At 54.2% G+C, this 26,523-nt stretch overlaps 2 protein-coding genes across 2 annotated transcripts; one reads left to right on the forward strand and one right to left on the reverse strand.

The window, feature by feature from the left end:
* Positions 1–760: 760 nt before the first annotated feature.
* Positions 761–15,313, forward strand: RGS5 (regulator of G protein signaling 5). The gene is made up of 5 exons (XM_082483953.1): positions 761–871; positions 7,082–7,192; positions 10,373–10,434; positions 10,557–10,723; positions 11,245–15,313. The coding sequence occupies exons 1-5, from the start codon at positions 828–830 to the stop codon at positions 11,404–11,406; spliced, it is 546 nt and encodes a 181-aa protein (XP_082340079.1). The 5' UTR covers positions 761–827; the 3' UTR covers positions 11,407–15,313.
* A 2,220-nt stretch (positions 15,314–17,533) lies between these two features.
* RGS4 (regulator of G protein signaling 4) lies at positions 17,534–23,349 on the reverse strand. The gene is made up of 5 exons (XM_082483312.1): positions 23,241–23,349; positions 20,650–20,754; positions 19,500–19,561; positions 18,581–18,747; positions 17,534–18,043 (listed from the first exon to the last, which is right to left on the reverse strand). Exons 1-5 carry the CDS (start codon positions 23,282–23,284, stop codon positions 17,792–17,794), a joined length of 630 nt encoding a protein of 209 aa, XP_082339438.1. The 5' UTR covers positions 23,285–23,349; the 3' UTR covers positions 17,534–17,791.
* Positions 23,350–26,523: the final 3,174 nt, after the last annotated feature.

Genomic DNA, 26,523 nt, shown 5'->3' on the forward strand with positions numbered 1-26,523 from the left:
CTGCATCCTGGTGGGGCAGCAATGGGGCACAGCCATGCAGGGGAAGGCAGGGACCAGTCCCGCATCCCCCATCATGGGCAGCTCCAGGCTCTGGCGTATGGTTTGCTGCTCTGAAAGGGAATGGAAAAAGGGCCCAAATTTTCCACTTAAAAAAAAATTCTGTGTGGGAATCCTTTTTGGCACAAAAGTGACATCAAAGTGTCACGGTCAGATAAAACCAGAACGTTTGCGATGATTAAAAGATTTATTTTTTTAAGCTTGCATTAAAATGAATTTGTTCTGAATTTGTTCACTGTTACGCACCAGCTGATAACCACTGTTGAAGCTGTAGATACCTTGACGTTAGCCACAGCCTTTAAATCAACAGCTAGACTTCTCCTAAGCTCTTTTATTTTTATGAAAGTGACATTTTTCATTGAGGAAAAAAAAAAAATCACTTGAATGAAGCATTTCTACCTGGCTCTTCTAAACACTGACCCAGAGCCTGACATATCATTAAGAGGAAACCCTGTAGGCTTCCTTAAGCCCCCCCCCAACAGCAGCTCGGCCCTTCCAATTTGATTACCTGAGCTCACCCCAGAAAAAAAACCACATTCTCCCCCCCTCCGTGTGAGCTTAGAGAGGAGAAAACAAAATCCAGAAGCCGCTGGGGCCGGGGCCAGCTGCAGCGGGACAGACGGCATTGGTTACGGGGCTGGCGGGGGTCCAGCTCCCGGCGCTATTTAGGAGGGAGAAGGGGGAGCTGGGCTGCAGACAGAGCCGCTGCTGCCTGCTTTAGCCATCGCTCACACTCTTCCCGCGGCCGAGGAAAACTACCGCCTGCCAAGATGTGCAAAGGATTAGCCGCACTGCCCCACACGTGCCTGGAGAGGTGAGAGCGGCCAGCCCGCGCGCGGGGATGCCGGGGGCACCTGCCTCCCCACAAGGCTCTGCTGGGGGCGGCTGGGGGCAGAGAGGCTCTTCCTCCAGCACATCCCCGTGATGGACATCTCTTACGGAGACTGGGTTCACCCAGTGCTGAACTGGGAGGGAAGGGAGGCGTGGTGGTGGTGGTGGTGGTGCTCAGTGGGATGCTGCAAAGTGGCTGGGACCCTCTGGAAACCCACCCCTTGACCTCAGCTGCTCCCCTGTATGGGTCCACATCAGGAACATGTTGTCCTCAGACCTTAATATTTGCAAAACATGGCGGGGGGGGAGGAAAAATGCAGAAAAGCGGTTGCCTTTCTGAGGCGAAAACAGCCAAAGTGCCTCAAAGTCTTCTTTAACTGCCTTCATCTCCCCCGCACGCAGACCAGTCGGTCCTGGGCCCTCTCGCGAAGCTCAGCGCCGTGCAGAACACCCGCTCTGCCCTGCTCGTGGCACCCATCCTCACCCCTATCTTCATCCCCCTCCGCCCCAGCGCTCACCTTGAAACCTGCCCCGGGTGGTGGTGGCGCTTCTCGGGCTGCTCTCATCCCTGGGAAGCCCAGGCAGGCTCCAGCCATTCCCGTGCTGATCGAAACTGCCCCCTGCTCCGCTCCTGCAGAACTGGGGGGGCTTTGGAGGGGGTCCCGTGAGAAGCAGAGGTGCAAGGGGGGGGCCACAGCACAAGGCTGGGGTCTCCCCGCGGCAGAGGGGCGCTCGATCCTTCACCTAAGGAGGAAACGCGGTAGGAGCCTTTACACGCGAATTACTCCGTGAGGGTTTCCTCGCAGCTGCGAGCCTTAGTACTGGTTTTCAGCTGAGAGCGAGCGTGGCGTTCGCTGTGCTGGGGGGAGCTCGGGAGAAGCCCCTCTTCCTCAGCTAAAGCTGATGCTGCTCGCCCGAAAGCGAGGCAACTTCCCATCCCAGGCATGAAGGGCGGCACGGGCCTGTGATGGTTTCTTTGCTTGAAATGGGCCCTTCGGCCATCCTGGTGGCCCCATGCTCGCCTTGCCTGGTCTCCTGCAGCCTCCTGCGCCGCAGGCAGCACTCTGCCAGATGTGGGTGAACCACATATTTCTGCTCTGCCGTTATCTTTGTTGTCATTCTTCTGCTACTTTCTAATACTACATTAGGTTTTTTTTCTCTGCTATGCTGATGCTTTCACTGACCTCTGTTACACCTTCAGATCCTCACTCTTCAAAGGCCATTACAGCCCACCATTTTATACACGGAGTTCGGACTGGGTTAGTCCCATGTGCATCGTTTTGTATTACTCTATGAGGAATTTCGACAGCTGCTTCATTGTCAGTCTCACAAGACCCTCCTGCAGCTCCTCACAACCGGTCCCCTAACGCTGTACTGTAGTAACACAGTATCTGCTGCTCAGCCCTTCTCCCCACACGTGTGATAGGTTTAACAGCATGGTCCCAGCCCGCATTCCCCCAGGACCATCCCCACCGAGGAGGAAAACACACCATGTCCCCTACGTGTTGCGTGCTACCTTTCCCACGCTGCTCCCTACGCCGTCAGCCATGAGATGACCTTCCCCCCTGCAGCTGCCTGGGGTCTGCAGAGCCCATCCAAGGTCTCCTGCAGACCCAAGAGGCCGATACCCCTTGCCTCTCCCCGAGGCACGTGCTCGCTGGCCTTTTCAGAGAGGGCCGATAGATTTGAAGGAATCTCTTCGTACTGCCAGAGCTGCCTTGACTCCTCTCCAATAGACCATATTTGTCCATGTGTCCACCTCGGCTGTCTGATACAGCTGCTGCTGACGTGCCCGTACAGTATCACACTTGCAGCTTTACAGCTCCACGAATCCCCCCTGGAGCCTTTTTCCCCCCTCAAGGAGCATTCCCTCTAGCACCTCCCTGCCCTCAGGCACAGCAGCAGCTTCAGCTTTCAGCTATAGCTTTAACTTCTTAAAGCTTCTTTTTTTGTTTTGTTTTTAAAGCTGGAGTTTCTCCTGGCCCTCCCCAGCTGCTTTCTTGCTCTTGATGTGTTTGACAGAACCCATATTTTCTTTTATTGCTTTTTGGAAGCGGTTTCTCAGACTTTTTCTTGGCTTGCTCCCATATGTTCTCACACTTAACCTTCCACAGTTTATGGTCCTCTTGCTTTTTCTCACTCGGACGTAGCTGGGGGGGGGGTTTCGAAGGGTGCCTTTTTGTTTATAACTGCCTTTTTTACCCTGCTGTTTAGCCTTTGCTGAAGTCTTGCTTGAAAGCTTGTAAATACATCTGCTAGAGGACGCCAGGATGATGTCTTTAAATAATCCTTCCCTCCCTCCAGCCTGCAAGCGCTCAGCCGTCTTGGCTGTCCTTTCTCGCTTCCTTTCAAAAAGCTTCCTCATCTCTGCCGTCTCCCCGTATTTCATGAAGGTCCCACGGCCAAGGACTTGCTCGTGGTGGGGAGGTTCTTGCTGCTGTCCCCACACTGGGACCTGCGGGGCTTCACCAGGGTGGGCAGCTGCCGGTGATTCATCAACCATGGGATAGAGCCATCCATGGCGCCCCAGGCGGTGCGGCTGCAATATGGGTCTGACATTGAGCCAGAAGACCAGGCTGGGGAGAAGCCCACCCACAGCATAAGCGAAAGGAAGGCTGCCCCAGGGCTGAGCTTAAATGGAGCCCCTGGGGCCAGTGGACAGGGTGTGGGGCTCAGCTGGGACCGCTCAGGGTCATTAAGGCCCATTAGTGCCCTCTGAGCCCAACAGATGTTGTGTGTAAGTCACTGTCAGAGGGTGGGAAATGGAGAGCAAGATTTTGAACCAGGTCTGAGTGTTATCCGGGACAGTGCTTGCTGCTGAGTGAGGCCACCATTGATTGCATCCAAATCTTGCACGTGTGTTGGCCCCACATGCACGAGGGTAGTGAGGTCCCCAGGTCCTGCTCAGACAGTGACAGAGTCCTGGTCCTATCTTCCCACCTCCTTCGGCTGTCCTGTGTTAGGTTTGGCTCTCGGCACCCCTGCTCCCAGCACAGTCCGTGTTTTCCCCCTGCCTGTTAGGGACCCCCTGGCATCCAGCCTCCTCGCTTCGGAGGTGGGCGAGCACCTTCCTCCTTGTTCTTCACCCCTGCTCCTGCCAGATGAAACCCCCACGACCGGGCGCATGGTCTGATCGCCAGGAGGGGACCCTCCCAAGTGCACAGCACCCAGCACCAGCAGTGGGTTGGCCACAGCAGCATCCCTGGTTCTGCCCTCCTGAGCGTGGGGCGGTGGCAGGGACAGGGACCAGGTGGCATTTCTGCTCAGCCCCTCTTTGGGAGATGCTCCCCAAGCCCACCTGTCCCCTTCCCTGCCGGGACCAGTGGCCACAAGCACAGACATCTGGGAAAACTGAGACGGGGGTGGGGGGGAGGCTGTCATGCCCCATCAGCTTTCCTGGGTCACCTTCTGCACCCACTCGTTGCTTTGGTGCTAACGGGGCTGCAGCTCCCGCTGCCTTCGCCCGCTCCTCCTCGCTGCGGCTGCGCCAGCCATGTGGGTCGGGGCTGTGCCGTGGGGGGTCCCGGCATGGCCGTGCCAGCCTGCACGGTGCCAAGGGACAGCTGAGGCTCGCAGCAGAGCCAGCCCCAGGCTCTGCCACTTCTCCCTGGTGACAAGTGATAGGACGAGAGGAAATGGGTTTAAGTTATAGCAGGGGAGGTTTAGATTGAATATTGGGAAACACTTTTTCACTGAAAGGGTTATTGAACATTGGAATAGGCTGCCCAGGGAGGTGGTGGATTCACCATCCCTGGAGGTATTTTAAAAAACGGGTAGATGTGGTACTTAGGGACATGGGTTAGAAGTGGTTTTTGTCAGGGTAGGTTAATGGTTGGACTCAATGATCTTAAAGGTCCCTTCCAACCTCAGCAATTCTATGATTCTATGATCAGGAGCCAGCTCCGGCTCCGAGCATTTATCCGCCTTTTGTTTATTTATTAGAGGGAGTGGAATGAACTGTGCACGGCAGCATCCCTGTCCCGGAGACACCTCGGTGCAGGGAGCGTGGGGACCTCATCACCCTTCACCTAAGGTCCCGGACTTTCCAGGCGAGATTCAAGTTTTCTTGGAAGTACGAGCAACGGAAGCTGTCCCTGTAGCTGCTGACATTTTCCATGAAAACAGTTGGATTTCTGGGTCTGCCCTGCCCTGTGCTGTACACACGCCGTGGGCGGTCCTGTGCAGACCCAGGCTGGGCTGCTCACTCTGCCTGGACCTGCTGCCCGTTCCCAGTCTGACCAGCGTTGGCCTTGCCAGCCCCTTGCCCGCTCCTGTGCAAAGGATGGCTGTCGGAGGCAGGTTTCTGCAGCAGAAGCGGGGGGCAACCGGCAGAGGTGCGGGGGAGAGCAGAGCCCCCGCCGGGTCTCAAAATGTCACCCGTGGGGGCTGGCAGGTGGAAAACCAAAACACAGAGGGAGTTTTAGAAGGGAACGGGGGGAAAAAACTGAAAGGAATGGAAATGAAATAGCCAACGTAGCGAGGGAGCGATCGTCCACAGAGGGCTCGTGAAAATAAACAGCAGAGAGAAGAGCGCAGCGAGCCCTGAAGCCGGGGAGCTGCAGCGTGGCTTCGGCAGCCGTGCCGCGGCGAAGGCACCGAGCCCAGCCGGCCCCTGGGGCAGCAGTGCATCCCCGTGCTCTCATCCACCCCCCCTGCGCCAGTGAGCTTGGCGGTCACCAGATGCTGCCGTGCCAGGGAAAAGTTCCTGCCCTGCAAAGATGGGGTTGGAGGGGGGGTGGTGGCGTGGGGGGGGGGGTGTCCATCCATTTTCACCCCTTTATTTGTTCGGTCTTACGCAGCACACCTGTGTTTTCTCCGCAAAAGCTCGGGTTGGTCGCGCTGCCAACGTTGAGCTGCAGCGGAGGGGAGCCTCCTTGGTGGCTTTGGATGCTCAGGACCGCATTGCCAGTCATATCGCTCAAAAAGGCCCATGATGGGAGACAGCTGGACCTGCTGTCAAGCCCCAGGACCCCTCTTGTCTGTGTGTCCTCCAAATGGGTGAAAGATGAAAGACGGAGGATGAAACTCCTTTGCTCGTCAGACTACTTCAACCTCCTGAAACCCTTCTTCCCCCTCTGCCCAGGGAAAGCAGCGCCTACGAGCTACCCGTTTGCGGGACCCTTCCTGTTGCAGACATACGGCATATATACTACTTACATTACTAGATTACTTATCATAGAATCACAGAATCATAGAATGGTTTAGGTTGGAAAGGACCTTGAAGATCATCGAGTTCCAACCCCCCTGCCATAGGCATATTAGTATATATGACTTAGGAGCGAGCAGAGAAACCGCAAGCACTAGCAGGAAGCGTGGTGGGTTGCTGGCAGCACACGTTGCTGGTGGTCCTCAAGAGAGCAATAGAAAAAGAATATAATTCTACTGAAAGTGCCTAGAAAGGAGGAAGCCCCCAGCTGTGAGTGCTTGAGCAGGTCAGGGGCGGTACAGAGCACACCAAGGAGCGTTTCACCCTGATTTTAGCAAGAATAGAGGTGTGTGCTAACCTATGCCTTAGCAATAGCATCCCCCCGGGGAGAGGGAGGATTTGGGCTGCGTGGTGTGAGGGTGCTTGGCAGCAGAGCGCTGGGCTCGAGAGCTGCACCGTGCATCGCTGCAGGCACAGCAGCGACCTCAAAAAGCTCAGGGGACGTGATGGGGACAGTTTCCCGCTCCCTCTGGCCGCAGACCAGGAAGGACCTGGGGAGGTCACCCTGCTCTGGAGGCCATGGCTGCAGTGCGGGATGGGGCTCAGCGTGGGGCAGGCAGTGCCCAGCACAGCACCCCACTCAGCCTCCTCTCCAAGGGAGCTCCTGCATCTCCTCACCGGCGTTTCCTCGGGGCACATCACTATAGAAACTGAGTGCTGCACACACATCCCCTAATTCGTCCTGAGAGCAGCCCGCCAGCTCCGCTGATACAATTATCCCGGCCACAGATGGGGACAAAGCAAAGAGATTGAGATCAAGAGCTGCCGCTAATTCTGAGTGCCCGGCTTGAAATGCCTCAGCCAGGCGCCTTTACAGCATTAGGGTCCATTTGTCCGTGTGTAATTAATTACACAGCTTCGTACCTCAGCAGCAGCCGTGCCGGGGTCTGTGCCGGGGTGGGGGGTGTCCGTGTGGGCACAGGGCAGGGACCATCCCCGCTGCCCCATCCCTCCGTCTGACCTGCCTCTGCTCCTTCCCTCCCACAGGGCCAAGGAGATCAAGACCAAGCTTGGCACACTGCTCCAGAAGCCCGACTCAGCCATTGACTTCATCATCCCCTACCCGGAGAAGCCGGAGAAGCCACCCAAGGCCCAGAAGTGAGTACCACGTTGGGGCGGGCTGCGCTGGCGCCTGTGCCTGGCTGGAGGGGTAGATGCGAGCCCTTTTGGGATGCAGAGGAGCTGAAGCCCCTGCTGCGGGGCCTGGGGTGGGCTCGGCAGGCTTTACGTGGCAGACGGCTTGTGGCACCCTCCTGGTGACCCACCGGCTAGGTGTGGGCTCTGAGCGTTACGTCAAGGCAGCATGAGACGTGTCAGGCAATACAGCTCTACGGAAACCAGATTTCTCATGGAAACTCAATTTACTTTTGATGAGATTTCACATTCATTCGATAAAGGTTTTGCCAGAGGCATACGGACTTCTCTGAGTCACCCGCCTCAGCCCAGAGGTGCCAGCCTTACACAGCCTGGTGGCTCCAGGGCAGCAGCGTGTCCTTGAGCTGGGTGCACGGCTCTGCAGTGTGATGCCTGGCTCTGGGCAGCTCCGCGATGATGGCACCGTCTCACCTTACTGCCTTTGTCCTGAGCCTCTGCTCTCCAGCACCAAGCTGGTGTAATGACAAAGCAAAGCAGAGGAGAAGCTGGAGAGGCTGATGGGCTGTGCCGCAGATGTAACTGTTCAAAGGAGACAAAATAAACCTTTAAAATAAATGTCAGCTTAATCTAGAAGCAGGATGGCTTCCTGGACATACCCTGGGTGAGGCCATCACCCTATCTCCAGCCCAGCCTCAGGCAGCTGAGCTGCTGTCCAGTTGCTCCTCTGCCACCCCTCTGCCATCCGATGGATGCAGGTGATTCTCCTGGAGATGCCTGCCCCTGCCCTGAGGATTTGCTCCCTGTCCTTGAGCTGCACCCAGACACACACAGTGCTGGAGGACCCAGGTCTGACAGCACCCAGACTGTCTAACCTGCTGGAGGTAGGCAAGGTTGACTGGTCAGCTTTACACCAGTCCCTCTCTCCATGTTCCCCTTTAGCCCGGGCAATGTTTAAACCATCAACCCTCTGCCAAGGGATTGCTAAAAGCCCACAACAAACCCCAAACCCAACCCCAACATGCAGACGAGCGCCCTGCTCGCCCTGACACAAGCCCGCAGAGAACCGCAGTCACTTTGCTGGCTGCAGCACGTGGGGACACTGGCCGGCACGGTGCCCACCCACCGCAGCGCCGCACTGAGAGAGCCCAAGCCCAAGCCAGGCAGGGCAGGCAGAGCCCTGGCGGATGGCACGTTTCACGCTCAGTCACTGCCGTGCCCTGGATGCCTCTGCAAAGGAGACACGTTTGTCCCCATTAGCTGTCCCCACCGAAAGCTGGAGAACATCTTCGCTCCCCACTGGAAGAGTTGTTTTCTCCTGTACTGCACTGTTGCGCAGCCGCGGTATCCCTCACCCATCAGCATCTCACCCACAGTTAATATCATCCCTGGGACATTCAGCTAATGGAAAAGTGAATTTGGCAGTTTCCAGGAAATCTGGGTTGTGTTGGGTCGCTGCAGCGATGCTCCCCCTCACCGGGGGTGGTGAGGCACCTGGGAGGAACATGTGGGCAGGGAGAGCTTTTGATCCTTGATAGGAAGCACAAATGCAATTTGAGATCCGGAAAGCAAAAGCTGAGATCCCTCATCATGGTCTTCACTGATGGGTGCTGGCGGTTTGATGACAAGTGAGGGCTGGATATCCAACCTGAGCAAGCCCTGGGTTTCTTCTGTTCTCCTCTCCCCCTGGAGCCACCTGGGCAGGGCGGCTGGGTAGGAGCACCCGCACTTATCCCAGTCCCACCCCTGAAGCACTGAGGCCCCCAGGACCGGCAGGCTGTCCTGCCCTCTGCTCCCTCCCTGTACCCAGGGATGCTCTGCTCACCCAGAGGGTTTCAGCCCTGACACCTGCCCCTGCAGCAACAAAACCAGCCTGAGCTGCAGGACCACCCATGGGGAGTGGGGATGGTCTGCAGTGAGCCCAGCGGTGGCATTGGGGGTCTTCCTTTCCCCTCTAGCACCGGGCATCGGCTGTGGTGGGCAGCAGGGTGGGCAGGAGCTCTGTGCCCCAGGGCAGCTTGGTCAAACTCTTCTGGGCTCAAAAAAAATAACCAAACCCACAAACAAAACCCCCACAACCCTCTTTAGTCACCAAAAAAAAAAAAAAAAAAAGAGGAAAAGCCATGCACACAAAAAACATGGAAGGTTTTGACTGGAGTGGGAAGGAGCCGGGGCTGGTGTCCTGCCCCACCGCAGGGCACGGGAATGGGGTGGGAGGGCTGTGGGGGTGGAGGAGCGCTGACCCCAGCCCTGGCAGTGCAGGGCTGGCAGGATCCGGGCCCCTTCACCCCTCCCTGGTGGGGAGCATCCTTCCCTGCCCCAGCAGAAAAGCCATAGGGATGCTTCCCAGCTGCCTGCAGAGCCCCCTGCTCTGCCCTCCCTTACGTGGACGCTGGGTCAAGGAGGGGGCCCGCGGCTGCAGAGGGGACTTGCTTGGTGGTTCAGCCACATCTCTGCTCAAAACACGGGGGAATTAGCTGGTCCTCACCTCCCCTGGCACTCAGCTCTCCCTGGGAGAAGGGTACTCATGCTGTGATGCAGCGGCATCTCTGTTGCTAGTTACTCCATTCTTCCCCATTTTTAAAGGAATTTAGGGGAATTTTGAAGGAATTATGTTGGGGCCCCCAACATAAGAACATGCACCTGTTGGAGCGGGTCCAGAGGAGGGCCACAAAGATGTTCAGAGGGCTGGAGCACCTCTCCTGTGAGGACAGGCTGAGAGAGTCGGGGTTGTTCAGCCTGGAGAAGAGAAGGCTCCGGGGAGACCTTATTGTGGCCTTTCAGCACTTAAAGGGGGCCTACAGGAAAGACGGGGAGGGACTCTTTATCAGGGAGTGTAGCGACAGGACGAGGGATGACAGTTTTAAACTGAAAGGTAGATTTAGATTAGATATTAGGAAGAAATTTTTCACTCTGAGGGTGGTGAGGCACTGGCACAGGTTGCCTAGAGAAGTTGTGGATGCCCCATCGCTGGAAGTGTTCAAGTCCAGGCTGGATGGGGCTTTGAGTAACCTGGTCTAGTGTAAAGTGTCCCTGCCCATGGCAGGGGGGGTGGAACTAGATGATCTTTAAGGTCCCTTCCAACTCCAACCGTTCTACGATTCTATGGATTATTTAAAAACCTGGAGCCCAGACCAGGGTTGTGGGGTGAGCGTGGACTACCTGGCCTCTCTTTACTCCCTTCAGGCCATCACCAGAGGAGGCTCTGCAGTGGCGCGATTCCCTGGAGAAGCTCCTGCAAAACCCCTGTAAGTTGACATCCCCCCACCCCATGTCCATCCCCCTATCCCATGTCCATCTCTGCAGTGCTCAGTGAGAGCTTAGCCCCCTGGGACCCGCAACGCTCAGTGAGGGTCCGTTCCCCCCACAGATGGGCTCACCAGCTTCCGCAGCTTCCTGCGCTCCGAGTTCAGCGAGGAGAACGTCGAGTTTTGGGTGGCCTGTGAGGACTACAAGAAAACCAAGTCCCCCGTGAAGATGGTGGAGAAGGCCAAGAAGATCTATGAGGAGTTCATCCAGACTGAGGCACCCAAAGAGGTCAGTGGCCATGGGGCAGGAGACAGTGCCAGGAGGGATGAGGCTGCTGCCCAGGTGGCCTCCATTCCAAAAGAGAGCGATGGCTGCAAGGCACCCCGTACCATGACCGAGTGGCTCAGAGGGCTGTACCCTTGGTGGGGGGCAGCCCCATCCCCATGGGCTGCACTCGCACCCTTCACAGCCCCGGTGCCCCTGATGACACGCTCAACCTCTGCTGGGCTGCCTCCTGCCACAGGCACCTCCAGCACATGCCTGTCCCCCTCTCCCCACAGAGGGCTTACGTTAATCACAAGGGATGACAATCTATGGTAGCCCTCGACCCAGAGCTACCTCTGCTGCAGGATAGACCTCATCCTTCATTGCAGATTTTCACTAATCGTTCCCCCAAACAAGTGAACCTGCTTCAGTCCCTCCCCATAACCTCTGTGTGTTTGTTGGTGGTACAGAGCAGGTGAGGGGAGATGCCATCACCCACCCCTTGCAAAGGCAGGGTCCCCATCCCTCTTACATTCCCATCACAGGTGAACATCGATCACTTCACCAAGGCTGTGACCATGAAGAACCTGGTGGAACCATCACCAAGCAGCTTTGACATGGCCCAGAAGAAGATCTTTGCCCTGATGGAGAAAGACTCCCTACCCAGATTTGTGCGGTCGGAGTTTTATCAGGAGTTAATCAAGTAGCAATGCAGCAGGGCTGTGCGAGGCGTTCCCCACGGGCGGTCCCACTGCTTCTGTCTAAACACCTGCCCCTTCTCCTGCAGCCGCTTTGCTTTCTTGATACCACCCTAAAAGAGCACCCAGGGGTGTTGCTAAACATCTCCCCCTGTGCTTTGGACTGTCAGATGGCCCAACGTTTCCTCTCTTACAGTCTCTTTCCTCTCCCACAAAAGACCAATTCGCAGAAACTCCTGGTGATCCCCCCTGGGTTTGGGACCCAGAAGGGCGGTGGAGCAGCCCCAGCCCTGCAGTGACCGGGAGCCACTCGGGCAGCCAGAACATCCCTGGCGCCGTGGGGCTCGGCTTTAGTTGGAGGCTCTGAGGCGCCGGCTCTGCCTTCTTGGGATTTCTTGGCATATGACAATTTTTCTCCCAGTTTTGCCCATATCACTGGTTTGGCCCAGGCTCGCTCCCACCTCCCGCCTCCCCAGGGTGTTGCTGAGGCTGCAGAGGGTACCCTACGGGTGGCCCCATCCCTGGCTAAGTCCAGCGTGCCTGCAGCCCCGGGGTGCGGGGTGGGTCACGTCCACCACGCGACTGCCATCACCTTGTCTTCAGAAAGCAGCCCACCAGCAGGCACGGTGACGGCGGTACGGCAGGGACGGCGGTACGGCAGGGACAGCAGTGAGGCACGAGGGGTGGGCAGAGCGAGCCTGCAGCGCCGCTCCCCCCGTGACTCCGCTTGGAGCGATCTGTGAGACAGCCCCTTTGCTTCACACTAAAGCCAGTAAAGAGGATAAAACGAGATCTGTTTGTTCAAAACACCGGGACTGTTTAGCCACCCGGCCCTCCCGCTCGCTCCAACCACTTGCGCGCCGCCCTGAGCTCACAACCCTCAGCCTGTGCCCGTGTCCCCAGCGCCTACGCGCGGCCCTGAGCAATGCTGGTGGCTGGTGGCGTGCTTGGATTGCAGCTCCGGGGGTGTTGCTGCAGTGGTTTCTTGCTCCAGTTGCTTCTCTCCGCAGCAGGCACGCCGAAGCCATACTTCTGCACAAACCCAATCGAAGGGCATCGATTAGAGGTGGGAAGGCAAATCACGCTGGGGGAAAAAATGCTGCTAATTGCGACTGTTCGGATCCAATTAAAAAAAAAAAAAAAAACAACAAAACAAACAAGGAACCAAAAACCTAAACCCCAAACCATCATTGGAAATATGAAAAATAAACCCCTGTCTTCCTGAATAGATGGCAAACTCCGTTGAGTTTGTGTAGCCTCCACCTCTCTCTCCTGTCTCCTCCCGTCTGCCCGGGACACGTGTTTCCATACGGCTGTCTCTAAAAACGACCAGCTCTTCCCAAGTGATTCAAAGCCAGCCTGCTGTGTCCGCTACCAGAAGAAATCACATCTGAGGACGGGGCAAGGGTGTGCGTGAAAGGCGGCTGGGGTGTCATTTCAGCCTTGAGGGGAATGCCATGACCCTCCCCCCCCCCCCGACTCCGTGGGGCCTGGATATTTCATGCCCGCAATGGTTTCCTGGTTTCAGCATCCGCAGGGCCATGCCTTGCAACGAGCACGCCGGGGGCATCGACCTGCCCAGCCGGCCACCCGACAGATGCGGGCAAAGTAAGAAGCGAACGTGCTCCCAGAAGGCAGCAGCTCGGACCAGCCACCCCCTCTGCCCCCCCTCAAGGCTGCTCAACCTCAACTGCAAGTCATGAGACTCCACGCCGAACGCCATAACATAAACAAGGGGTTTGCCAGCTTCTGCAAGACTTTCAAAATCTGATCAAAACCCCACCAAGCCCCAAATATTTACACGTTGTCACTATGGCGACGAAGAAAAAATACATCCCGAGCTGCAGGAAGTGGGCTGCGTTTTCCAGGCGGGGATGGGGAGGCAGGGGAAGGATGGAAGCCATCGCAAACGTGACTGGGTTTTTTTTTTCCCCTCTTTAGTCAATGTCCTGGGAAAGTCGGTGCTGGAGCGGCAGTGGGTGATGCTCGTGGGGCATTCCTCCAGGACGAGCGTGGGGAGGCGGCTTGGGCAGCCCCAAAGAGCCGCGAAGGAGCCCCCGAGCGGCAGGAGGGTCCCATCGAAAGGTCACAGGATCCCCCCCGGCAGCGCCCGCTGCCCAGAGCTGGTGGGTGACAAGGGGGAGGCAGGAGCAGGGCTGGGGCGCGGGAGCGGGGGCTTGGCCAGCCCTTCTGCCACAGGGTGCTGCTGCCACCTCTGCCCACGCCTGCTCCCTGCACCCACCTAACGTCGCCATGAACTGGTGTCAAGACAACTGGGTTCAGCATGTCCAAGCTCCCCGTTCACGGTGTGACTCATGGAAACGCAAAACCCAACAGGCCGCCCTGCAGAAAGACCCAGATCTTTCATTTTTACTTAATCCTTCGGCAGCTATTTCCGGATGCCCTCACACAATTCACACTTAAATGCCAACGCCGGGATGCCGCTGGGGGCTGGTTTGCTACGCACCATCAAAACCCGAGATGTCACTAGCTGCCACAGCGCCGTGCGGGGCAGGGAGAAGGTGTCTGGGTATGTACGTGCCGAAAAGAAGGGTGGAGGCTGGATTCAGGAGAGGTGAAACAGCTCTATTGGAAATCCCTCCCCAGCTCGATTTCTGCTCAAGTGCTGGAAGCCTACTTTAGGGATGATTGAACAGGTACCAGCGAGCTACCGGGTGGCCATAAAATGTGGCCCCTGAAGCTTTTTGGAGCTCTCGGGAAGTTGTGTTTGTGTAGAAGGGTCGTTTGGCTAATTACTTAGGCAGGCTCACCCCAGAAATGCGGCAATGCCTGTACCCACCCCACAGCCGAGCTTTCCACAGGCCCAGAGGTATTCACTGTCGGGCTGATGCCGACCGGCATATTTCTGGTAGGAAATACTTCATGTATGTTATCGCTCTTGCTCTCATGAAATTTGGCATATGTATGAGCACTATACACACAACACGGTACATCTGTATCCCTATAGTCGTATATACATATACGTACACACTCCTAACATACATACATACATACATACATACTCCTAACATGGGCATCTGGATGCCCAGTGAGTCAGAGAGTTAAAAAGCAGAGTTTCTGGATATTGTGCTCGGGGTCCATCACAGAGATGAGCGTGCGTGGGTTTAGCGCCGTCCCAGACCCCGTTGAGGGAAACCTTGGCCATCCACCCAAGTGAACGTGAAGGTGCATCTTCCAAAACATCCTCCGAAATCATCCTGTGCCTGTGGTTGCTGAGTGCCTGCAACCCCGACGTGTCCATGCGCCCGAGCCAGCGCAGGAGGCAGGTCTTGTGCTGAGAGACCCCAACCCCTGCCGTGGGGCAAGGCAACCCTACGCTGCAGCCGGGGTCCCCGGGCACCAGGTGCTGCCTCCATGCCTTCCCGGTGCCTGCTCCCCACCATGGGGACATGCAAAGGAGGGCTCCCCACAGCTGCACCCCTTGTATTAACGCCGGGGGATTGTTTGCTGTGTGTTTTCTCGTTACTTCAGTGACCTGGATGCTCACACTTCACCGGCCACGGTGTGAATCACCCAGCTCTCCCCCAGCATGCCAAGGCAGGGCTCTGCTGGTGCTGCCCGGTCCCAGCCTTGGGCACTGCCAAAGCTGGCGAGGCAGCGGTGGGAGCTGCCCATGGGGTGCTGAGGGTGTCCCAGGGCTCGCCACAGTCCTTGGTCACTCCCTGGAGGGTGCCGAGTGCTGTGGCCAAGGGCCGAAGGAAAGTCAGGAGGAAGGATGGGCTCCTCACACCCACGAGCAGCAGGTTTTCAGTCTGGTGTTCTCTGTGTGATTTCCACTACAGATCTTAACGGGGGGAAGATGCGGGGTGATGGTGTGCGGTGAGGAACTGGTTGTGTTAGCCCATATTCTTGTACCACTCAGTAATCCACACATAAACTTATATTTCTGCTACTATCTCAATGGACTATTCATTTTGTCTCTTTGCGCTGAAGGTGCGGCATTTCCTTACCCTCTACAGGGCACTCCCAAAACTTGTGCCCAAAAGCCCTGACAAGACCAAAGGCCTCCGAGAGCTTCTTTCTGCTGCAACAGTTGTGGTGGTGTCTCAGGAAACTGAAAAGGGATTAATAATATCACCCCAGGAGACTGGTCTGGAGGGAACTCCACAGCACCGGTGGGGCGCAGGCACCCCCAGCCCCGCTGCCCAGGTGCCGCCCTGGGCTTCGGCTCGCAGAGTCGGCTCACAGGCCAGTAGCCGCCGCGGTGGCTGCAGGGGCAGGGGCTGAGCGAGAGCCAGCCCTGCTCGTCCCCAGCCACGCCGCCTTTGGGCGGCAGCTCCCCCCTCGCAGGGCTTGGGCCCAGGGACAGGTTGAGCTCTGAGCTAAAACAAGTTCCCCTCTGGAGCTGTGGGTGGGAAAATATTTGCAGCGAGGAGGTGCTCCTTCACATTCCCCGCTCCGAGGCTGACAAGGCGGCCTCATGCTCACCCCAGCCCCTCGGCAAGGATGGTGGTCCCTATGCTGAGCTCGCTGTCAGGCACAGCATGGACCCCAAAAAGCCCAGCATTCCCCAGGCTCATGGTGCCAAGGGTACCTGACAGATATAATGGCTGTTTCCTCTTTCCATAATTTAAAACAACCTCCAAGTGAAGCCATTTGTAAAATGATTTTTTAGAGTAACCTTGGCCAGTGAGTTGCATCTCTATGCATTTTCTTTGGTTCACAAAATGGCAGTTTAGAAGGGACTAATGCAAACATTTTTATTTAGAATGTATTCATTGTTACTTAAATATCAATACAGTTTTTGCAATAGTTATCAAGAGTTCCCAGTACCAGGGGAAAATAAAAGATAGCCACATGCTTGGCTATGTCCAGAGCTTTAGCAAGCCTCTCCGTCTCTTAGCTGAACATGCAGGGGTGGTATGTGTCAGTACAATCTAATAAATATGAAATAAAGCAAACGTCAAAAGAGATGTTTCTCTGTGGGCCTGGATGTGCCTCCTGGAGAACCATGGCCTCCTCCTGCCATGTCAAAACCCCGGTGTGAGAACTGTTGGCTGGACTGGGGTGCAGAGTGAGGAATACACGGTTGTCAGAGCAGCAATATCCAACTAAGGAAAGACCAAGGGTTGGGGGAAAGTGTCACCGACAGCCCCGGGACTGCTCAGAGCAGGAGGTCGCCGCTGCTGGCCGGTGATACCCAGTACTGCAGACCAAGACAGCAAGCCCTGCATCTATTCCTTCTGCCTCCAACTGCAGGACAGTGTCAGTCCCAAAGCCTCCGGCGAAGGCCACGTCTAACCTCAGCAATTAAAAAGTAAGCTACCTTCTAGCAAAGCCCAGGAGCAGTAATAAGACCAACACATTCCTCTTATCATCTTCAGGAAAAAAGGGAGTCATGCTACTACTGAGTTATAAACTCATATAAATAACATTTAAAAAAATATACATTTTCAAGTACTCCCAGGCAGGGTTTTTCCTCCCCAGCTGTTGTGGTAGTGGTGCTATTCCATCACAAACTGCTCCGTACAAGCCAGGGCAGGCAAACCTGAATGCAGGTGGCACTCCCAGAGTTAGTAATATACGACTGCCAAGTCTGGGAGAGAAGGAACACGTTTCTGTTCTGCTCAGCTACGGTATTAAACCTGGGAGCATGAAGGACACAATTAATAATATATGAAATAATGAACCTCCCCCAAAATAATAGCTCTGTACAGCCCTAGGAAAGCTCCTTGGCCAGCATAAACTAAATGCTACAGGAGAAGCAGCCAGAGGGGAGAGCTTCCCTGTGATTGTAGCTGTGGCGGTTGAAGGAGGTTGTTTGTCTGAAAAGGTTTGCCTCCCTTCAAGAAAGAGCAGGAGCTCTTCCTATGTCTGATTACTGTAATACAGCACAACCCGAGTTCTGAGCAAATCCTGCTGAAAGCCTAGATGTTTGGGAGCTATATGAACAGCTATGGACCAGAGCAAGTCCTTTTCTTCTAAGCTTTTGCCGATTAGAAAGGGGAGATCACAGTCCCCGAGGCTTCCCTTGGCTCCTCTTTCCCCTGCTCCTTGCTAGGTGTCACACTGCAACACTGCAAGTCTGATCCCTCGGTGGGTAGTGCTGGGTCTGAGGACATGCTGCCCCACCGCTCTCCTGGGCTCGCAGGGCTCACCAGGAACACAGCGGGCATGCAAAGATCGCACCCAGCTTTCATGTCAGACACAGACATGTGTCCAGGGCTCCTACGCTGATGGAATCAGAGGAGGGTTTGCTACACAAACTGAGCCTGGCTTGGGTTACAAACGCTGGCTGTTGCATGACATGGGATACAACCGGGACATTAGACAGCTATTGGAGACAGCTCTGTTGCTTCATGCCAATGAATGCTTTTGCTGCCATATATTCTATTCTTGCGAGAGCCCAGCCCGCTCCTGCCTTGCTGCAGGTTCAGGCACACTGAGAGATGATGTTGGAGTTGCAGTCTAAGGTGTGAGTGTGGCTTCTTTTGCAGTTTTCGGGCCCGCAGCCAGCACCGGGTGGGCTGACCAAGTCCAGGTAGTAGGGGGACTTGAGGAAGCGGCGGTAAGAATCCTTTTCCATGAGGGTGAATATTTTTCTCTGAGCCTCATCAAAGCAGGACAGCGTAGGCTCCAGCATATTGTGGCTCGTCTTCTCCCGTGTGCATGAATCCAGGTTCACCTGTGGGCCAAAGGCACAGCTGTAAGTAGAATCTGTCCCAGAAGGGGCTAGCATAGGAAAAGGAAAATCCAAGCGCCTCTTCACCAAGTGTTTAAGATGTCCTTGATGGGCAGTGGTCTGAAACGGCCGTTGGACACCCTGTAGCCTTGGCAGAATCTGTGCAGCTGGATACCAACGCATCTCTGCTGCCAGATGAACTGTCAGGGGAGACTGATACATATCCCTCTGGGATACAGCCAGTCAGGAAACTCAAAAAATTGCATGGGAGCAGCTGGAACACTGGGAATCATAGTCCCCTCGGGCTTCTCCCATTTGAGTCTGCATATGGGATGGTCACGTGGTTGTAACTAAACGCACTTTCGCTCTATCCAAATTTAATATGAAAGCAATAAAAATGACACCGTTTGCTTGCTAACTAACAGAGAAGTGGCATCCTTCAACTCTTGTGAAACCACCAGATCTCCGCTTCCCTGTGCTGCTGGCCTGGTTCAGGATTTAGGGTGATACCTTTGCTCAAGAAATGTTCTGTGCGCATACCTCTTTTGTGGCCTGCACGGAGATGAACTCATCATAGATCTTTCTGGCTTTGGGGCTAAGCTTGGCTGGTGACTTGGTTTTCTTGTAGTCCTCACAACTGACCCAGAACTCGATGTTTTCCTCACTGTACTCAGATTTGAGAAAAGCACGGAAAGCGGCCAGTCCTCCTACAGATTGTTTAAAAGAAAACCAGATCAGGTAAGAGTGTTGGGTCCCAGACAGTCATACCCATGAACGCCAGTGAACAGCAATTCTGCATTCTCCTTCCCAGCGCTGAATGAGCAGCTCCCCTGGGGACAGCTGCTGCCTCCATGGCAGTCGCTAATGCATGCTGAGGGAGGCTGGAATTCAGACAGGCCCCACAGGAATGTCACACATGGGTCCTCAGCTGCCTGCTCCCCCACTGTGACCTTCAGTGGCTCAGCCAGGAGAACACAAGCAACTTGCATGTTCCCAGGAGGCCCTGAGGAGACAGCCAACACACAATGCAGTCTCAAGCCATGGGAACGGCGCAATGGAAACCTCAAGGACGTGAGTGTAGCCTGGAACCGACAGGAAGACAAAGTCTCCCATGGGCTTAGCTGCAGTTTCTCCACTTTTTGGCTCTTGTTTAACCCGCTGTTAATTGTGTGCTGCAGTATTGTCCCCTCCTTGTACAGGGGGCTAAAATGATTGCTCTCACAAAAGGGACAACTCAGCCATAGGCCAAAGCCCCACTCACGATACCTTGGGATTGTCCCTCGGATCTGACCAAGAGCACCCTTCACCACCCCTCCCAGAGGCCTGTGTGACCAAAGGAGCTGCTGTGTGCTGCTGAGACACAACATAATGTCTCCTGCCCTCTTCAGGGACTGCTCAGCACACACACTTCACAGGCAGCACCCTCAACATCTCCAGCAGAAGGGACCTCTTTACTTACTGTCATGATGGATCAGGTTTTCCAAAGAGTCTGCCCACTTTCTTACTTCCTCTTGGCTAATCCTAAAAGGAGATAAAGGGAGAAACATAGGGAAGATTTAACGGGAATACAGAAAGGACAAATTTGGTTTTTTGCTAAGTACCATTAGAAAATCTCTTTCCCTGATTGTTGTAAAAGCATACACAAGAGACCAAGAAGAAAACGTCTGCTTGGTTTACAAAGACCCCTGGGGACCACAGATCTAATCTACAGAAATTCCAGTTTGCAATCCCCATCACCAGTCATGGGCTGGAAATTAATTTTCCTGGAAAAAATTATTGGAAACTTTGTGTTTATTTTGTAACTGGCTGCATCTCTCACAGGGGCGTGGACCTGGGATCGCTCTTACAGGTCACATCAGTAAACTGTGAAGGGCTGATTTCTTTAACTTTTCAGGGGAACAGTGGCTATATGGAAGAGAGAGGAACGTGAGAACTAGAAACCACATTGGCACATCCTGAGTTCTTTCCCTCTACTATACCAGGACATCCTAGTGCTCATCTATTCCAGGAGCATATCCTGGCCTTTGAAGTCCTTCTTGGAAAGGATATAATCTACTTGCACCTCAGCGAGAGCAGTGATACCCTGACAGGCTGCCCTCTCTGTTTTCTTTGCCAGTACCTCTGTGCAGCTGTGCAGACCATTGCACAAATCCAACTCAAAGAGCCAGTGCTGCTGATACTGCGATGTTTCAAGTCACACTGAGTCTTGTGACAGCATTATTTAAAAGACGGGTAGACGTGGTGCTCAGGGACATGGTTTAGTGGTGGTTTTGGCAGTGTTAGGTTGATGGTTGGACTTGATCTTAAAGGTTCCTTCCAATGTCAGCAATTCTATGATTCCCCTGTGTAAAAGACTGCACAAGTCCTTCCATGTGCACATGCATACTGAATCACAGAAATGTTGGCAGAGGGACCTCTAGTACAACCTTCTTCATAGAAAGGTACTATCCATACCTGAGGACTACTGCCACACTAGATTCAAACACACAGGTGTTCAGGAGGTACTGGAAAGCAGCACCATAAATGCTAATGAAGTTTTGCTCAGTGGAGGAGTAAAGAGCATGTTGCAGGCAGTCTGGGCTTAACTACGTGGCAGCATCTGCTCTTACCTCTGGCTTGAAGATATTTTCTCCTTCTTGCCCTGGGAAGAGCTGTAGTCACAGGAGTCTGACTTCTGCAGCAAGAAGCCCAGACGATGCTTCATGTCTTTGGCACTGAAAGAAACAATTCAAGAACGAGATGAAGACAATGTGTTACAACTCCCTCTGCAGCCTCCTCACCCGCAATAAGCTCGTTCAGCATTACTCGGTGACACAAATGCAGGTCACAGCTAGTGACTCCAGTGCTGACTTTCCACACCTCACATTTCTGTGGCTACACAAGTACAACAAAGTCGAAGTAGTAATTTTTCACATTCAACAGCACTATTTTCTTGCTGAGAAGGTCATCACTCCAGAGGAAAGGCTGGCAAAGGGGGAGAAGCTGCTGTTTTCCTACTGATTGTTTACAGTTAAAATATTGTGATAGAAAAGCATCACTGTGTTGTAAACGTGTCGCTTCTCCCTGAGCTGACTTGCCCAGCTACCACTGCCCAGTTCTTACACTCTTACTAATCCTTTCCTGCGGCTCTTGCCATCTTCCCACCTCATCACCCAGCTACAGGAACAGCGGAGCCGTGCCAGGCCACCCCACCAAGCAGCTGCCCGTGACGCAGAGGGAAGGGAGGAAGCGAAGGGCTAGGAGCAGGACCCTGGGCTGAGATTAGGGGATGAACCAGGAGCTTCACCACAACCAGCCCATGCTGCCTGCAAGCTACTCCCTTGCTCCATGGCGAGCTCCTACAAGGATGCATGCTTAATTTTGTTCTGCTTTCCAGCGTGCTAGGGACAATCATTGCCTGATGGAAGCACCTAGATATGCAGCTGGTATTGGCCTCAGCATCTGTCTGGATTTCCTTCCAGTTTAAGAATGAGGGGGCAGGTAAATCAGTCTTGCTTGCTCAGGGGCACGAGCCCTGGTCTGCTGCAGGGTGCAATGATTGCATAAGCGGGAAATTCTTCTCCTGTTCCTCAGAACAGAGCCTGGAAAAGAGCAAGAGGTTGTGCCACAGGGCTGAGCTCCAGTAGCTGCTCAGCCTCCCAGCACTGACTGCTCTTTGCTCCAGCCACAGCACCCTGTCAGCGGTCCCGGCCATGTCTTATCTCACTGCTTGCTTGTGCTCATAAATGTTTCCTTAACAACTCCAGCACTATGGTGAGAGCGAAGGAACCTCATAGCTTCGTTAGAGCAGGGTGCTTGTGACCAGGGCCAACATTCAGGCCCTGCCCAGGCAGACACGGGCTGCTCTGCGCTGCCAGACTCGGGCTGCAAACAAGACACTGCTGCTTGCGGCGAGTCCCGCAGCTTTCTGGGAGAGAGGGATTTTCTTGGGAATTCTGGACAGAGGTGGATCAAATATGTGAACTTTTTTTTCCTTTGCATTTTTTTTTCAAATGTCCTTCCTCGCCACCCAGTTAAATGTTCCTGCAAATTGAGGGGGGAGGTGTCAGTAATTTTTCCTCACATTTTCAGAAATTATTTTCAAATCCACCACGAGTGGGGGGCTTTTTCTCCCAGACAGGAGCAGGCAGAGTCTTAGTTTGTACTTTCCCAACCCTCCCCATTGCACAGCCACTGGGAAGCAGCCTCAGGAGCGCTCCTGGGGGCAGGAGCAGCCAGAAAGGCAGTGCCGCACCATCAGAGACCTGTGCAATTTGCATGGGCTGGATAAGCAGGGAGTTTTGTGAGGCCGGTGCCATTCTGGGGACCTGGGCCACCCTGCTGGGGGTCTCGGGTCCCCATAGCACCTGAAAGGGAGTAACACCCCTTCCAGGAGGGCTTGTGGCCCCCTTCAAGGCATAGAGACCCCCTCATGCTGGACTGTGGGGCAGACTATGCTGCTGAGGGCATGTTTGGGGGTGTAAAGGCTCCAGTCTGCCAGCACTGGGATGCCCGGCCAGTACCGCACACCGGGATGCAGCCAGACCCTGCACCCAGGCCAAGGGTACAGCTCAGCCCACCCTCGTCAGCACTGCACAGTGGGGGTATGGCCGGTCCCGCACCGGCCCCACAGCGCTGTGCCCCGGGGGTACAGCCCGACCTGGTCCCTCACCGTCAGTTCGCACCCAGGGGACACAGGCTTGACCCCCACACCGGCTGGTGCCGCATCCAGATCCGCGGTGCCCTGGGCTGGCCCGCATCCCCGCCCTGCCTGCTGGTGGCTGGGGCTCTGGTCCTGCCAGGCTGGGTTTCTGCCTTTGGAATGCATTTTGCGGAACGATTTTTTTGATATCCTGTCTGCTTTGCTCCCCCCCCAAAAAATCAGGAAAATAAAATTTAGCAGAGAAAGAATTTAAAGGAGAAAAGGGGTGCAAAGCTTGCGGCAGAAGCAGATGACAGGAATATCAAGATACAGCAATGCTAAGAGGTGCTTGTTTTGCTGATGGGATGAGTTTAGACTTCCCACAGCTCAATACAAAACCTTTATGGAATTATGCTTCTGACTAACAGAAAAAAAAAGCCTGTAAAGAATCATTTGTATCTAATCGTACAAAAGAATCAGAGCCAAATCTGCCACTTCTGCGTCAAACACAAAGTGCAATACATCAGCATCTCTCTAGACTAACAAGACCATTAACAGATGCTCAGAAATAAACAGTACCTTTTTAAGCAAGTGGCTGGCAGTGCAGCGAGTCCCTTGCACATCTTGCTTCCGAGGTCGGGTCTGTATTCCAGGAAAAACAACAACACAGGAGGCGGCAGAGGCTGCGTGCGGGTCCTTCGCAGTCTGCAGAATTCAGTCTCGTCTCTGAGCCAGCTGCGCTGCCTTGGCTGTGTTTTATAGCCTAGCCCAGACAGCCCAGCAGCACTGGGTGACCCAGTCAGGAGTCAGCACAGCGGCAGCACCCGTCCCCTTTTTGCCCACCCAAGAGGAAGAGGGTGACGTATAAGCGAAGACAAAGGAGCGAGTGGGATTGAAAACCTTACCAGAAATGAAGCTTGGTGTCTGGCTGCAGGGGTGGATACTTTTGAAAGGATGGAAAAAGCTTCAGGGGCTTTCCTCTATTGCAAAAGGTGGAACGGTGCAAATAAAAGCTGGAGCAGATTTTCAGAAGGGCACAGACAGTAAAAAGGGTCAGAGGATAAATTCTGAGAAGTGAGATGAGCTTTGCTGGTTCCTCTGTTCATTTCCCCCTGCTATTTAAAGCAACCTGGGGAAAACAAGGAACAAGAATTTTAAACACAAAAGGTTCCCATAATCCCAACAAATGCAGAAACCAGAGCTCTACGGAAAGAAGAATGTAAATTCACCAGGGAACAACACAGGCAGAGACTGTCCTGTTTTATTCTAGAGGCATGAGGATATATGCCTTTGGTGAGGCTGAAAAAAAAAGCTCTGAGGGGCACATCACTATTGGAATATAAAATTTGTGTGTCCTGGCACACGCATATTTGGGGACAACTTGTAAATGTGCAAGGAAAAGAAAGACAGGAGGTTGACAACACAGGTGCCTTAGATACATGGGTATCACTGCAATACCTTACTTATCCATTTGCATTTGCCCCTAATCAAAAGCCAGACCTTGGGACTCGGGAGTCCCCAAGGGAAGACGATTAATTAAAACAATAGGCATAAGTGTGTCTGCCCGGAGAGGACTTTGTGGCAGCATTGAGGCTATTCTGCTAAAGCAGGAACCAATGAAACACCTGGCTGTGGGGATGTTTGGTAGCGACTGCACTGCCTGGCTCTGCTGTAGTTCCAAGACAGAGCAGAATGGCTCCAGCTGCACCGCTTGTCCTCAGCCCTTGGAGGGTGCAGAAGGCAGTTGCCCCTCCGGAGAGAGAGAAATGGATGACATTTATTGAGTCGTAGCTCAGCACAGCCTGTACCATCATTATAAAAGAAGGGAAAGCTTTGGGCAGATGGACATGCATATGGTCTGCTGCACTTCAGTCTTGCTCCCGCTGTGAAATAAAGAAGTTTCAGTTCAGCAGCAGGCTGTCTGCCCACGCTATCCACTGCTGCGCTCCCTCTCCCCGGAAACCTTTACTTTACCCACGACCTGCAGAACTTGCAGGGTGAGCTTTTCCCTCCCGCATCTCTAGTGCCTACAGCCAGCAGCACAGACAACCCAAATCCCAGACTCGTTCACCTGCCTTGGCATACTGCATCCTCTCAGATCATTAACTGTGCTGAAAGGCAATGCTCTAACTTGAAAATGCTTTTGTAAGAATGTGACTATCCTGTTGCCAAACCCGAGGCAACATGCCTGCAAGTCCTGCACTGCTTGGACTAAAAATCAGCTCCTGCGCAGGGCAGTGTAAAACTTCAACTAAGTGAATCCCCTTGTGTTTTTAGTGTTGGTGAGTGGACAGCACTTGGATGGACCTGTAGGAAGTGACTGAGCACTGGCAGAGTTGGCGCCAAAGCTCTCTGATGTCTTCTATTTGGGGAGGAGAGAAGCCAAACAGCAGAACACGGCCAACAGGAAAACCTTAACTAATTAATTAATTGCTAAATATTTAATTAAATGAATTTAATTTTAATCTCAAACTTGTGCATTGTTATTGCTGTTCATGTGCAACTGCAGCACATTCATTCAAGCAATTCAAGGGCTCAGCTGGCTGACACAGTCAAAGTGTCTGCAAGATCTAACCCTGACCCTAACCCTGGCAGCCAGAGCCTGACCTCCTGGGTCAGGAAGGTCCCAAAGGCTGCTTGCTAGGGCAGGGAACCTCTGTGCAGAACACAGAAATTCTGCAATTTCTCTGCAAATTGGCACGTAACCAGATTTAGGAATGTCACGCTTCTCTGTGGATTGTAAGCATGTTCACTGCACGGCTCTAATGACACTTGAATGCTGGTGTTGTCAACATCAAGTCACATTCTGTGTTCACCAACTTCTGTGTGAGCAGGCTGTAATAAGAAATTTCTAATACTGCCATCACAACAGCCAGCTGAAAGGCCTTTGCATTTAAGACCATCCTCCCTGGACTGGGTATGCAGACTCCTAGAACTGCTGCAGTTGAATCTTCCCTTTTTCCAGTTCATTAACACAGACTGGTTCAGTCTGGCCCCCATGTGAGAAGTTTGAGTTTGCGTACTGTTTCTCCTCTAAGCTGTGTTTCCCAGCTGTTGCAGTTTAATATCCTCTTAGCTGCTCCAGCTGCTCCCCAATCAAAAGTACCCCCTTCCATCTCTTACCCTTCATAGTCAGGCCTCTTCTCCCAGGGCACAGACTGTGCTGTGTTCAACACCAAAATCTCCTCCTCCCTGTCTGTTAGGGAAGCAGCAGCTCACACCACTTTTTACGCCTGTCACGTCACCTCCGGCTCCCTTCACCTGCAGCAGGGAGAAATCAGCAGTGAGGGTGGGCTGGGGGCGCAAGGCTGGGGGTGGGGGCTCCCTGGCCAACGCATCTCTCGGCTGTGCGGTGCTTTGGAGGCACCCAGGGGCTCACAGGAGACAGCACGATAGTAAACGTCTGCGGTTCCCGCTGTGGCATCCCTCGTCCCCCACTCACATGTCCCTGCTACATCCCCCGCGCTGCCTCCCCAAGCAGCAGCTAGAGACAAGGCTATGAAAGCGGAGCTTTCCCTCCCACCATCACTGCTAGGGAAAAACGTCACACACGCGTGCTCACCCCTGTACACAAGTGCGTGTGCGTCCCTCGGCTCAGCCACAGCCAAGCAGCAGGCCGTGGGAGGAGGCAGGGAGCACAGGGAACGCTGCTTTGATGGTCATTGCCCAGAGCCGAGCTACTACAGGCTGTTGCCCTCCTGAGAGCGCGGGGCTCTCCCGCCTCAGTCTCTTCCCATCTCAGCGCAGGGTGCAGTGGGAGCACAAGGAAGACAGCTGCTTTGCGTCACTGGAAATGTAGAAGGGCATGACACGGGGGCTGTGAGTATGTGCTGCTGGGACAGAGCCTCTCCTGTTGCTGCTG

This window comes from Vanellus vanellus (genome assembly GCF_965231255.1).
Source record: "Vanellus vanellus genome assembly, chromosome: 5".
NCBI lineage: Eukaryota > Metazoa > Chordata > Aves > Charadriiformes > Charadriidae > Vanellus > Vanellus vanellus.